Below are 15,155 nucleotides of genomic sequence, written 5' to 3'. Positions count from 1 at the left end.
CTATATTCGAATTACTCTATATGTAAATCTAATATATACCCTAAGTCACTCTTTCGAGACAAGGAAAATGCAGTTTGAATTTCGTCAATGCTAGAAACATACATACATTTATGCAGATTTTTCATTATTTAATTTCTTTAAATATAATACAGTGCTCTAATATTTGGTGGCAACAATTTAGAAACTGATTTCAGACGTTTAACATTTTCAACGCAAAATGCCAACATGAAATCAATGATCCTGTAGAAGAGTTTCAAGATTTTAGGCTCTGCTTCGCTTGCTGTTACAATGCATTATCTTCTAGCCTAAGCGAACACATGTGAAATGAACTAAAGAGGTCGCTTGAATTAAGCTCAACTGTCAGTAAAACTTTAAAATATTATTTACATTTTCGTAATCTAAATTAAGTACTACAGTAATTTTTTATGTTTTAACCTTTTTCTATTCCTGAATTTGAAATATTCTGTTTTCACTTCAAATTAATTTCTTATTTTTTAATAATTATTACTCACGTGTTTAGGTTTAAGCGAAAATATTTTATTGAGAGAGAAATTACGTTATTATAAATGATTTTGATACCGCATTCTCTCTTATGACGACTGAGTAAATAACATAATACCATAAAATTTAAGAAGTTTGCTTTTAAATTGCTTTCATCTTCTTAAGTAAAAAAGAGAATATCATCTTCTGCGAATGTATTTTAATCGAATAAATTTACTCAGTTTCTTATCACAAAATCGCTGGCTGATATAAAAAAAAAAATTCTTTTTTTTTTTTTTTTTTTTTTTTTGTCCTTTTCTAAATTCATAATCCATTTCCTCTTTAATTACAAAAGATGTCAAAATTTACCATCAATACTCTTTCTCTTTCATCTTTAACAAAATAATAAACATAAACGTTGTTGCAGAAAGTTTCATTTTTTATTCGGATGCCAAATTTCACAGCTGAAACTGGCAGTAGGAAATTGCAATCATTGCGCTATTCTTTATCGTTTTCTTTTATTTAGAACTCTTAAATATACAAGAAGTTTTTGAAGTTTAAAGCTCACCACCGATATTCCAAGCACAAACACGCCCGAAGCATCGAAGAATAGAATGATCCAGAATGATAAGCTTAGTTTAAAAAGCAAAGAACGAAGAAGAAGGGAATAGAAAGAGCAAAATAAAGAACTTGAGAATGACATTGTCAAGGTCATTCGATAAAAGCGAAATATTTCCATCGTAGGGATAAACGGTTTATTTTGGTTTCTGCTTTATGCGCATTTTAAGCAGCGCCGAGGTTTTTGAACGTGATTCATTGTTGATCTGCTTTATTTATTTATTTATTTATTTATTTTTTTTTTACAAATAATATTTTTACTGTTCTTTTATTTTTGTTTAAGAATTTTTCTCATTATCAATTTAGGTAGGAAACTGCCAGTAGACTCATAGTAATATTCTATCTGTAGAAAAGATTATTATCAGCTATTCATCTGAGTAAATGGAGGAGTGTTATTTTTCAATCATCAAGTTTTCGTATCAAAGAACTGATGTTCCAGTGAATGTTTAGACATGCTGCGCTTTTTACGATTTCGTGGATTTGGAGCGATTAACCAAAACATTTGATGAAGAATCAAAACACAATTCATTAGCCAGTATTAGTCAGGACAGCTCCAAAAACACTTTTAGAGTCGTTGAAAAGTACTACGGTACTTTTCCGTTTTGCCGACGCAGGCGATAAAGTCGCCAATAATGGTACAACGGATTTCAAACGGAATACCCTCGCTGGTAGCCTTTTACGCCTCAGTTTCAAAACAAGTCGTATCAGATTGATTGTTTCTTTGGTACTATTCGGTTTTGAGCGCCGTAAAAAAATTGCAGCGAAAATGTATGCGCAACAGCGCCAAATCTAGCAAACGCGCCCATTTAACAGCGTGCCAAATATAGCGTACGCGTTGATTTCAGATTGCGTAAGTTTATATAGTTTTATATTTCTTAAGACGTCATTGACATACTAGTTTAATTTTTAAATCCTTTTTTGATTTTAAATCCTTTTTTGATATCCTATGGATTTAACAATTTGGGAATTGCCCATGACGAAAAGTCGGCAATAGAATTTTGGGTAAAGTGCAGAATCACCCACTGCTTGACGCGTTTTTAAGAATTGCACATACTCGGTATCCATGTGCACATCGACCTATTTTCACTTTAAAAAAATCCTAGAATTGCACAAAAATGGCACTGCGCACACCCTTGACTTTATCTATGTACACATCGACCTATTTTCACTTATAAAGTAAAAAAAAATTGACAAAAATTCAATTGTTTTTACCCTTGAACAACAAATTAGCATTCTGTTGAGGACTACGAAAAGGAAAATTATAGTAAAGTTTTAAATCATAATAATTGATTAAATAGCAGAAAATTCTTTGCACAGTTTTTACTCAACATCTAGAGATCAACACTCTCTTGTCACTAATCTTATATCCAGGACTTAGATCAAAAGGCTACTCATTTTCGTTAATCACAAACCTAAAGTATAGGGTGTTTCACTCGAAAGAGGCCCCGGGAAAAAGTGTGATAAAAATCTTATAATAAAAGGAAACGAAACCAAGTTTTTACAAGACTTACATTTATGTTTGAAAAATGAAAGTGCATTGCAAGAGGTGCTGATCTCTCTCTACCTGTAGACACAGTTAAACATGACTCTGCATGTTCGCGTATGTTGCTACCAGAGTATTGGACGTCAGTCCTTGGATTTTACGACGGACGTTCTGAACCAAATCGTCGATGTGCGTGTTTTGTGCTTGTTACCTTTAACACTTTGAGGGGCAAGAAAAGGCAATTAACTTTTCCAGCAACGCTCTTGTTTCATTTACTATATCAGTTGTTACGATGAAATTATTTGCGACAATTTTGTACAAGACGCGTGAACAAAATGACCCCTTCTGGCGGTGAGGGTCAGTGACCATCGCCCACAGAACACATCCCTGCAAATCAGTCTCTATGGTAGTCTTGGAAACAGTTGTTTTTTTTTTCCAATGTGAATGCAACTTTGCATGTGCTGCATTCCCGCACTGTTCTTACAGTCTTTTTCTTGGTGCTGCATCGTCGTGATGTTGTCTTCGAAGGCTGATGCTTATTTTCTTGAATTGCTGCATCAACGACTGGCTTATATTTCTTGATTGCCATCTAGTGAGCTACAAGGGAACTTCACAAATGGTCAGTCTTGATTACCACTGACGAGTCAGTAAGACATTCACTAGAAAAGGTGGTTACTGTAGGTAACCACCGCCCTTCAAAGAGTTAAGGCGACCCCATAGAAAAAGCTCAAGGGGAATCAAGTTTGGAAAAGAGATTCTACCGCGTTCATATTCGCTACAGATGTGTGGCATGTTGTGACATCTTGCTAGTAAGCCAAGTGTCAGCTCCTGATCACCCAAATCGTTCACAAATTCATGAAGAAGTGCCTGGTACACTTCACTGGTGACAATAATGTAAAACAATCGGCCCAATGATGCGCCGCTGTGGTAATGCACAAAACACACCCATCTTCTGTGAATAAAAGGGTTCCTCGTCGGCGGCATGCTGGTTGTCACTACTGCATTAAACGTGTGTTTCGTTAGTTCACCTATCCTAACAAGTGGAGACACGCTTCATCACTCTACCACGTATAATCTGGGAGCAACATACTCGAAAATGAAACACCGTGTTCAACTGCGTACACAGGTGGGAGGAGGCCACGTCCAGCACCTCTTCTAATGCATTTTCATTTCTCAAACATAAAAGCATGCGGAATTCCACCCTTTTATCTAACAACTCAATATGGAGGAACCTCGTGAACAGCTAAGCGAATAATCGCTTTAGTTCAGTAACAGAAACTTGAGAAGGGTTAATTACTATTTATTGCTCAAAGTAAGAGTTAACAGATGGCCCCTTTATCAGGGTGTACAGTAAAGCCTCCATTTGGGCTTGAACTTAAAATAGTAAGAAATAAGCTTAACTAATGCTTAACTAAAGAGATATAGCCGAAGCTATCAAGATTCTACGTAGCTGGCCCCTAAATATCGAATAAGCTAGCGAAGCTATCAAGGGTCTGTAACACGACCGAGCGTAGTAACAGCTTAGAGAGACGTACTCAAAAGGCAAACGCGTGGTAGTCAGAAAGTCTCTTTGGAAGTCAGTAAAACTTCGTCTTTAATACTACTCTTACTCATTTGCAGCAAACGCGATTCTAAAAACACATTCTGGTAGGAAACAGCTGAAATCAGGATAGAGAGGAAAGTAGCTTTGTAGAGGCATCAGGTATTTTTTGAAGAAGGCAAGATGAAAAATATGCAACGTCTTCGCCGGGAATTGAACCACGTACCTCTCAATTACGCACTGAGCGTGGAGACCACTACACCAGGAAGGCTCGATAAGAAGGCGGGAGAAATACCTTATGTACTCCCCCCTTTTAAAGAGCGACTGGGTTTTAGGGGACCCAATTGCCAAATCCTGGGTGAGGAGAATCATCATCCAACATCCTTTTTAGTTCGGGCACCACTGTAGAGACATTAGGTAATTTTTGGGAGGCAGGCAAGAGGAAAAATATGCAACCCCTTCGCCGGAAATCGAACCACGTAACTCTCAATTACGTGCTGAGCGTGCAGACCACTACACCACGAAGGCTCGCTAAGAAGGCGAGAGGAATACCTTATAGCTTTAATTCAAAATAACTGTTAAAAACTTACGAGAAACCTTACAGGCATATATTGTGAAAATTTGGTTTCATTTCCTTCAGTTATAAGATTTTTATCACACTTTTCCCGACGCCTTTTTCCAATGGGACACCCTGTATATCTTGCACATTATAACGTTTGCTTAGTTTCAGTGATTTGATCGAAAATATAGGAACCACAAGACAGTGCAACCTATGACCTCCTGTGCCACTCTTATCTTACTACTAATTCTTGAGAGAATTTTGGGAGACGCATATTTTTAAGTCCCCCCTTCCTCAGCGACACTACAATCATGTACTCCGTCCCTGATACAGAATATGAAGTTTTCTAGCTTCATATTCTCTGCAGCAATGCCAATTTTTAAACGAAATGAGGCTTAGAGGAGGGTTTCTTAAATTGTTTTCAGTCGCGATACCTTTTTATCAGTGAGATTTTTTCGTGACCCCCAGGACTCCATAATATTTATAAAAATGTTGTGGAACCCCATAAGTATTGCACAAATCCGACCCATGCGTCAGTGAAACTGCCAGTGTTTTCACTTGTACTGTAATATACTACTGTAGTTTTAGGTCATTAACTTCAATATCTAATTTTAAGACATAGAACAATGTGAAAGTTTTAAATAAGTAACAGACGAAATGACAGCCTCACGTGCAAAGCAAAGGAAATGAACGTTTATACAGGGTGCTGCAGGAAAGCTTCCTTATTTGAAACGCGCGCCATCGAACGACATTTATTCCGAGAAGGGTGGGGTGGCGCTCATTGAAAAGAGCGGTATCTGAAGTTTTATATCATGTAGGTTTAGTACCGATCATGTAGTGGAAGAGAGAGGAACGCGCGTTCTCCGTGGAGTCGTACTTTTCAACGTACTGCATTTTCATCCATATAAATTGGCAGTGGTGCAAAAACTTAATCCACGCGATTTTCTTTCACGAAAAATTGCATGCAAAGCCGTTCTTAACAACACGCCTCGTGATGCCCTCGTGTTCTTTCGCGATGAGGCTCATTTTCATCTTTCCGGTTGCAGCATGTATTAAGCAAAATATGCGATAATGGAGGCGCCCACCAGCGGCCGAGCGGTAAAGTCGCTAAACACTGGTAGTTCGGTCCGAGGTTCGAATCCCGCGAACGGGCTGTCTGCATGGGCGTTTTCGTGGTTTTCCCCATGTGTAACGTGTATACGAGTCAGTTTCCCTTAGAACGTCCTCCACGAAGACGTCCCTCCCCTTAGGCAGAGAGCCCTAGTGTGCTCTCCCATAATTAAATAAATCAAACCAACCGATAATGGAGTGTCACGAATCCCCGAGAATTTCATGAGCAGCCCTTCCATACAGAACGTGTGACTATTTGCTGTCATTGTCCAGAATAGGCATCATTGCACCATGATTTTTTGGAGAATATTTCCCTGGACTCCTTATCTTCTTACGGGGCGATTGTCAGTGGCCAGCGCACTCGCCTGATTCCGCCCCGTGTGATTTCTTTTTGTGGCGCTATTTGGGCGTTTTCGTAGTTTTCCCCGTGTGTACAGTTTCCCTTAAAACGTCCTCCACGAAGGCATTCCTTCCCTTAGGCAGATAGCCCTCGAGGCTTTGCCATAATCACACGCACACACATACATTGTGGAGCTATCTGAAATCTCTAACGTCCAAAGATCCTGGCTCAACTGAAGAACAATATTCCAGCTGCTATCGACAACATATCCGTTGATATGCTGGCAAAAGTGGAAACAAACTTCAAAACTCTACTATCTCAATGCATTGACCGGAACGGAGGCCACCTTAATGATATTATTTTTAAACCGAAAAAAAAAAAAAACTTTAAGTGTCTCTCTATAACTAGGGAAAAAAATTAAACTGATATTGCTTATACTATTTGCGTTATTCATTTTAAAAATAAGGTAGTTTCTCTGCCGCACCCTGCATTATAAAAAGAACCCGTCAAAAAAAAATTTTTTTTTGTCTTTATTGTCTTATCTTTATCTATTTTCAGATACATTGTGTAAAATTATTTGGTAATTGTAAGATTATTATAATAAGTTAGAGATATCAAAACTGCTAAAAGTTTTGGCCACCCCCTGCTGCAAGGAGTCGCGACCCACAGTTTAATATACCCTGCTTTAGGGCAACGATCTGGCAACTGGTACTGAAGAAGCAAAATTAAGTATGAAAAAGCTTCAAAAATAGATTAAATGCATCAGAAATGTATAATGCTCAGTTTATTGTGAAGAGCAGTTATTTGTTTAATATAATTTCCAAAAACTAATTTTTTTGTTTTTCTCCCTTATTAACTAAGGGAGAAAAACAGAAAGTTAAACTGTTTTCTTTCCACTAAATTCACAATGTGTTATAATTCAGAATTCCTGCTACTTAAATATTTATTACCGGCTATTTTTGAATACAGCAGTTCTTTTCTTTCTAATTTCAACAGAGAAATTTTCTTAAAAATAAACATCCATTGAGATTTATTTAGCAAAAGAATTTTCGTCATCCCCCCAACCGTTCATTAATCATCTCATGAATTGGATCACTATATCAGAATGATCGTGAAAACAAAACTCATACATAAAGGAAAATAAGCTTTAAATCCTAAAACCGAGATTTAATGTAAAATTTAAAATGAATTAATTATTTTTTAATAAAATTTAATTAATGTAATTTAAACTCCGTATTCTATTATACTAAAATGCAATCAATTAATGGTTTGTCTTAAATATTACATACTAGGATCTGGATAATTTTTTCTACTCTATCCCAGTGTGTTCAGTGTCTCTAAATGTATTTCAGACACATCGTGGTGTGCGGGCACATCAACTATGACTCTGTGTCCTACTTCTTGAAAGACTTCCTTCACGAGGACAGGGAAGACGTCGATGTTGAAGTCGTTTTCCTTCATAGGTACGTACAGTTTTTCTCCTTTAAAATACAAAATAATCAACATGCTCACAAATAAGGATATCGCGCCGGCCAACACAAAATTTTCAGAGGTGATCGAGTACATGAATAAAACAAAAGTTGCAAATTTTGGCGTATTAGAGATCTTCGCTAATTCCAGAACTGGATGCATAAAATGGCTCTTGCGCCCGCAATATATTTGGGATCATAATCTGGCGCCGTCCGTCGAAAACATCGCAAACGAAAACGTCGCGGAGAAAACAACGCAAGGCGAAAACTTCGTGGTACAAAAGAAAGCAAAGAGTAAAACATCGCAGTTCTAAAACATCGTGGTATGAAATACCACTGCTCGACAGATATTGCGTGTGAGCGGGTGCACTGCCCTGGTGCAACAGCCATCCTTCACTCCACAACTGTGGACTTTCTTTCCTATTTTTTCACGAAATCTTTTCAGTAGTTCAATGTAGTAGTGTTGATTAACAGTCTAACCGCTGGAAACCCACTCAATCATTACAATTTCATTAACCCTAGAATGCTACCCATTCGTCTCCTAGACGAAGCCCATTACAAATAACTTTGACCTGCCTCCCCTGAAACAGGAAATAGGACGGGCTACTCAGTACCTTTATATGACCATGGCTACTACAGATAAGAACATTCCTTCTTCGAGAAATATTTCCGCAAGTGGCATTTTTAGAACAATATTTCGTCTCACAGAGAAATGGTTAGCTGTAACGTGCGCACTTGAAGATGGGTTGCCTTGAAGGTGTCCAAGCGTTTTCGCGGAGAAAACGCTTGGACAACTTCAAGGCAACCCATCTTCAAGTGCGCGCTATCCGGAATCTGTTAAAAGAACTAAGTGATTAAGAAAATTCTATTTCGCAAGATGAATCAGAAAAAGATTTTACTAACATTGAAAATCATGAATTGGCAGATAGCGACAAAGATGAAAATGAGGAATTACCACTTAACAATAAAAAAGAAGAAGAAACAATTCTTGAAAAATAAACCTTAGGGGGAAAATGAAAATATGAAGTTGAACTATGAAGCTAAAAAAGAGAATGAAACTAAAAATTTCCTGCAGAACTCTTACAGTTGCGTTTTCGAAGTGTTGGAACTTAAATGTATTATTTTGACAAAGCGAAAACTCTTCTGTCCTATATAAAACAAAACCAAATAAGTGTGTTATTCTTCTGTCAGCATTTCATGAAAAATTAAATGTAAATCAAGAAAGTAATAAACCGGAATTAATAGAATTTTATAATTTCACAAAAGGGGCCGTAAACACATTAGAACAGATGTGCAGCAATATGTCGTGTAGTAGAAAAACGCACCGATGGCCTCTGTGCGTGTTTTATGGCATGATTAATATCAGTTTAGTATGGCTCGAAAATCTGCAAAGGTATTATCGAGAAAAAGTTCGCAATAAAGCTAAGTGAAGATCTTATCGCTCCATGGAGGAAGAAACGTATCAACATACCAACTTTGTCTCGATCAACAGGAACCATTATAACGGAACTGTTGAAATTAGATTTGAACATTCAACTCCTAAACAACCAAACGGTAAAAAAAGAAAAATTTGTGCATTTTGCCTGCACAATTTGCACAGAATGACGCGCAACTTTTGTCAAACATGTTGCAGAGCAATGTGCGGAGAACGTCACGCTAATACGTGTAAAGACTGCTTTGAAAATAAATAAATTATGTTTTCTTGCCTACTTAAAGTTCGAGAGTCATGAAATCACCTGAAGGTGGTATACTTTTATTCTAATTAGCTTTTAAAATACGCTTTAAGCACTCTTACGCATACTTCGTCTCGGAGACGAATGGTTGCCATTCACCATTCAGTTTTTCAAGGGGTAGCATTCTAGGGTTAAAATCGAAAAACACAATTAACATTGCCTTGAATTTTGATTTTGACATGCGCGCTTTGTCCTTTCTCCCTGAATACCGCTTATGCCGTTCAAACACCCGTGCACGAGACAAAGTTGCATCTCCATAACATTTGAAAGCCTCAGTTAACATTTGAAATGTTTCCGTGGCTGATTTCTTAAGTTTCACAAGAAACTTGATGTTGATTTGCCGGTCTGCTTTTACATTAGACATTTTTTCCGGCAGAATGCAGTTGCACATGTTCACTCAATGATGCAGTGCTCCCAACTGGTCTGATCGGTTAAATCGAAACTGGCCGCATGGATAGAGGAGGTGTGTGGGATGACGTCATCCAAACAGTTGTTGCCACTATTTTTTCAAGCTACACACTTAGTCTCTTTTTTTTTTTTTTTTTGTCACACCTCGTATTAACTGTCTTTTCTATGGCTTTGCATACAAGTGGGCGGGACCTTCAGCAATTCGATAACAATATCCGAACATCATCGATATCATATTCAGAGGAGTCTAATTTGATATTGATGATCATATTTAGCGGAGTCTAATGTATCTCTAATTTATTAATAACGGACACGGATTCCAAGTAAATACTTTAATAGTTTTTGTGATCTTTCTTGTGCAAACGCCAAACTGGTAAAGGATGCAAAATGAAAGAATCATTGAGTTTGTCGAAATGAAGCAAAAAGATAAATATACCTACAAAGCTACACTTTACTTACGTCTGTCCATAAAAGTATTCTTTTCATCAAAGCGTGTTTTATGCGTTTAGAAAAAAACGTGTTAAGAAAAAGTATATACTAAAAATATATTCCCTAAGTTCAAAGATATGTTGGAAAAGTGTACCTGGACATGTTATCTAAACATTCGAAACGAGTTTTCTAAAAATCGATCCAAGTTTTCTCAGTCTGTACTTCTGCTAGTTAAAAACTCTGTAAAAGTGAAAAACAACTTATTTAAAAAGCTTGTTTTCAGAACACGTATCCAAATATTGAAGAGTTTTTTAAAAATTGTTTAATTAACAATTAACACTTGTCTGATGTATCCCTTCTGTGTATAATTTATCGGTCTTCAAGACACAAGCCGTCTTTTTTGAAAATTATTGAGTATAATAAGATCTTGAAAAATGATTTCAAAATTCTATACAGGGTGTCCCTTAAATGTTGCGACAAACTTCCGGGGAAGGTAGGGCACATTATAAGGGTAACGAATTGCAAAGGAACCTATGCCCAGAAACGTCCTTGTACCCCGCGAGGGGAGCTGTACAGGAGAGTGCTAGTGGAAAGTTAGGATTGCCTCATTCGAGCGGTAGGCACCATACGAAGAGCATGGAACGATATACGAATGGAGAGCTTGCAGACATGTACTTAATGAATGGAATAGCTGAAGGTAATGGACGAGCCGCTGCATGCATTTATCGAGAAAGCTTCTCCGACAGACCATCAACCACACCACAGTTTGTTTGCACGTCTGCGTCAAAATCTGAGCGACTACGGGTCATTAAGAAGTAGACTCATTTTGGACTGGATGTTCGTAGCCATTTGAACAGATCATTCACGCATCGATGTATTGGGCGTAGTAGACCATTTCTCTGGCCCCCATGCTCACCGGATTTATCCAGTCTTGATTTCTTTTTGTGGGAAGCCATTAAAAGTGTCGTGTTTCACGACCCTGTTGTGTCTGAAATGGATCTCGTGGCAAGACTCGTCTGCGCAGCTGCTACAATCAAAGAAACCCCCGTGGTGTTTGAACATGTCTGGCAATCGATGGTCCGTCGATGTCAGGCATGTTCGGCGTCTCATGCTGCAAACTTCGAGCATCTGTTGTAACATTCAAGCTGCCGTACACCATTTGTATTCATATCCGATAAATGTTTCAAATTAATCACTCTTGTTTCTTTTTCCCATCTTCTACCTCTGCTACCACTTACGCCTGACATTTCCGGGCATGGATTCCTATGCAATTCTTAATCCTTATGATGTGCCCTATCTCCCCGAAGAGTTTGTCGCAACATTTACTTGACACCCTGTATATCTTATATCAAAATTATAAAATCAGTCAATTATTTATGCTTATAATTTATCACATATTTCACAAATTTAATTTTTTATAGGAAACCTCCTGATTTAGAGTTGGAGGGTCTCTTCAAGAGGCATTTCACGACAGTCGAATTTTTTCAAGGAACCGTCATGAATCCCGTGGATTTGCAGAGAGTCAAGGTAAATGCTTTTATATCATCATGGCTTTATAGTTAACTAATAAGTGTAACTAGATATTTAGTCATAAGCATAAGAATTTCCAGATGGTTTTTGCTTCATATTCAATACGATAAAAAAAAAGTTAGCGTTAAACAACAACCTCGCCCCATCGGCGGCCTAGCGATAAAGTCCCTGAACACTGGTAGTTCTGTCCGAGGTTCGAATCCCACGAACGGTCTGGTTGCATGAGCGTTTTCCTGGTTTTTCCCATGTGTAACGTGTTAATTCACCAGTTTCCCTAAGAAAGGTCCTCCACGAAGGCATCCCTACCTTCCGTGGCGGAACACGTAAATAATATGTACAGTCCACTTGATTAACTTCTATGTGAGAACTGTAAAAATAGTAACTGCACAGAAGAAGAGTTAAAAGTATCCTTTATTAACTCTTTAAAATTTACAATGCGTCAACTCGACGCTAACAGACTACGCCTCTGCTTGGACGGTAATTGAAATCAATGAAATAATTAAAGATTTGAAGATATGTACAAGTCATCGAACTAAACTACAGGGCTCAGAATAATTCCTGTATATTAAACCCCCGTCGAAAACTAGTGGCAGCAGGTAAAGGCAGTTAAGCCACGCGAACCAGCCATAACTCTGTGAGCTAAACGCTTAAGCAGCAGAGGTGACGGCAATTGCCTAACTCTCTCTCTCTTTCCTACCGAACCTCGGTTTTTAAACTCTTTATTCGAAGTAGAATTTGCATTCTTTCACGCGCGCTACCAAATTTAAATATTTCGGCATTAACAATTAGGGGAATGAATGCTAATAAGAAAGAATAATAAATTAAATAAAATTGGTCATTTAAAATAAATATAAATCCCTACAAATAATAATACTTAAAGTCAAGCAACAACCGCAGTTTGAATTTTTAGAAAATAATTGGCACGGTAGTAATATGGAGAACTACTGTGCTAAGACTGGATAAAAGCATCAAAATATATAGAGTTCGACATATCGAATTTTGTGCAGAAGTAGCCCCATGAGCATTAGTTGGTAATATTCTGTGGTCTTATATATGTTGTTGTTGTTGACTAATGCTCACTTGACTGACCTACAGTCAGCTCAAGCCCACGAAATTCCTCGTGACAAGGAGCGCAAGATACACCTGTCGTTAGCATAGTTGAGTTCTGTTCCCAATTTTGTTGGAGAGCACCCTGGGAGGACGGGTCCGAGAGTCTCCCACCCCTCTCTCCTCCCCCCAAACCACACGAGAGGACTTTCGGCTCGCCGAATATTTAGCGTCGCCGTACCACGCCGACACTATACATTTACAAACAGCCATGCCTTCTTCGGGATTCGAGCCCGGATCCTTCGGCACGGTAGTTAGCGACGCTCACCACGATACCGGTTGGACGGTGGTCTATATATAGAGATCTGAAGTTGTTATACCCTACGCAGAAGAAACGTTTTCCTTTGTTAGTTGGGATAGGTTTGCCGTCAACACGTCGCTTGCAAAGACCGTCACTATTGGCGATAATACATACAACGGTACTCGCCACAGTTGCCTAAAGTAATGATCAGGAAACGGACCTGCTCAGCGGGTCTCATACCTTGAGAGCATATTTGATTGAAAGTCTTAAGACCACGTAGTTAACAAATGGTCTTTAGCGGTTTCTGTCCAGTCTAGATCACTAGCTTTGCGTAATCAGCTTCTTCACTTTTTCCGAAAATGATCCTTTTTGTTTAAAATATAAATTTAGTAAACTTGACCCCTTGCTGTGGCATGTTTTCGGTAACAGAGTATTGTTACTTGGAGAAACAGGAAGATAAACCAGAATTAAATGTAGCATATACACCCTTTGTCAGAAAATTTCCAGGACATAGGTCGTAAAAACAGAAAATTCCTTTTACCAAGTAATGATCCTAGGTGCTATCAAAGTAGTCTCCTTGGCTATCTACACACAGCTGCCAACTTTTCTGGAGGTCTTGGAAGCAAGCGGGTAAATCTTCAACTGCGATGCTGGCAAGCTCATTTGTCATAGCCCGTTGGATGTCTGCAGTAATCTTGATGAAGCTTTCTTCTCAGTCACCTTTTCACACAAGGAAACAAGAAAAAATCACAATAATCGTTGACACAAATGTGTGATCACGTCTGGCTCTATCCAATAGTTCGGCAGAAATTATCCGTCTTTCCTCTTTACGCTGGGCGTTTATTCCAGATGTCCGTGGTTCGAGTCCCGGCGAAGGCGTTGCTCATTTTTCATCTTGCCTGCTTCCAAAAATACCTAATGTCTCTACAAGGTGTTCAGGGCTGTTGCCAACGACAGGCGTAAAATTGCGCTCCTTGCCAACGACAGGCGTAAACTCCTCCTCGAAATTCCTCCACGAGGAATTTCGAGGGCTTGGGCTGATGTTACTGTCAGACAAGTGAGCACAGTAACAACAACAGAATAAAAACGTAATCTATTTAAAAATAGTACAAATTTTCGTAGACCGTATTCACCTATCATGATATAACCGCCTATAAATTACTTTCTTGCTTTAGATTGGTGCGCTTCGTGCTTCTGATACATTTATGTTTTTGAGATTTTTGTAACAACAGATAAGTGTGTGTGTGATTATGGCAAAGCCTCGAGGGCTATCTGCTTAAGGGGAGGGATGCCTTCGTGGAGGACTTTCTAAAGGAACTGCCTCATATACACGTTACACATGGGGAAAACCACGAAAACGCCCATGCAGTCAGCCCGTTCGCGGGATTCGAATCTTGGACCGAACTTGCCAGTGTTCAGCGACTTTACCGCTCGGCCGCTGGTGGGCCCCTAACAACGGATAAAATTTCCTTTAGTTTTTCAACTGTAATTGTGTCACTCGTTCAGTAGCAATTCCATGAAACAGTTTCGTTTTATGGAATTGCTACTGAACAGGAATTTAAACTCATCTTGCTAAGCCTATAAATAACTTACGGCGTAAGAAACCCTTAAAAATTAACTACTTTTTTCACTATTAATACTGATTAAGTTTCTTCTGTGTATAGGAAATTCAAATTTTATGGAAGGAAATCATGTAATTTATTTTAAGTCTATAAAATAAAAAGGATAATACAAACCGGAACAAAATTAATCACTAAGCTACGTAACTCTACAACAAAAAAAAGTTTATTTAAGCTTTCCATAAAAATGCAGCTTTTATTTACCATTTATTATCTGCTCATTATTTTATACTCCACCTCATTTATTCAAACTCTTAAAAAAGGAAATTGGAAAATGATTGAAAGTTTTTATACTGTAGTCATAAACATTTACCATAAAAGCAATAATAGTGTTCCCCTCTTTTATACGAATTAAGTAATAAATTTCTGATCTGATAAAAGTATTTTGATGTGCGTTCGCGTTTAGCGTATTAGCTTAATTTCCCCCCTTTATAGAGTGATTTATTTTCATGGACTGACTAGTGCTAGATTGAAGCTTTATGCATATAT

General features: G+C 38.1%; 1 protein-coding gene across 2 annotated transcripts in view; it reads left to right on the top strand.

Annotated features, from left to right (window-relative positions):
• The window catches only part of slo (calcium-activated potassium channel slo), a 514,476-nt gene that overhangs the window by 344,782 nt on the left and 154,539 nt on the right, over positions 1–15,155 (top strand). For both annotated transcript variants that reach the window (XM_085825984.1, XM_085825983.1), the window contains exons 9-10: positions 7,483–7,593; positions 11,591–11,696. In XM_085825984.1, the coding sequence (XP_085682110.1) occupies positions 7,483–7,593; positions 11,591–11,696 (217 nt within the window). The remainder of the gene's footprint in view (positions 1–7,482; positions 7,594–11,590; positions 11,697–15,155) is intronic.

Source organism: Stegodyphus dumicola, chromosome 10 (assembly GCF_044657685.1).
Source record: "Stegodyphus dumicola isolate Sdum_Otavi_A_Nest chromosome 10, ASM4465768v1".
Lineage (NCBI taxonomy): Eukaryota > Metazoa > Arthropoda > Arachnida > Araneae > Eresidae > Stegodyphus > Stegodyphus dumicola.
The sequence above is the reverse complement of the archived record's forward strand: the minus strand, read 5'-3'. Positions and strand labels throughout refer to the sequence as shown.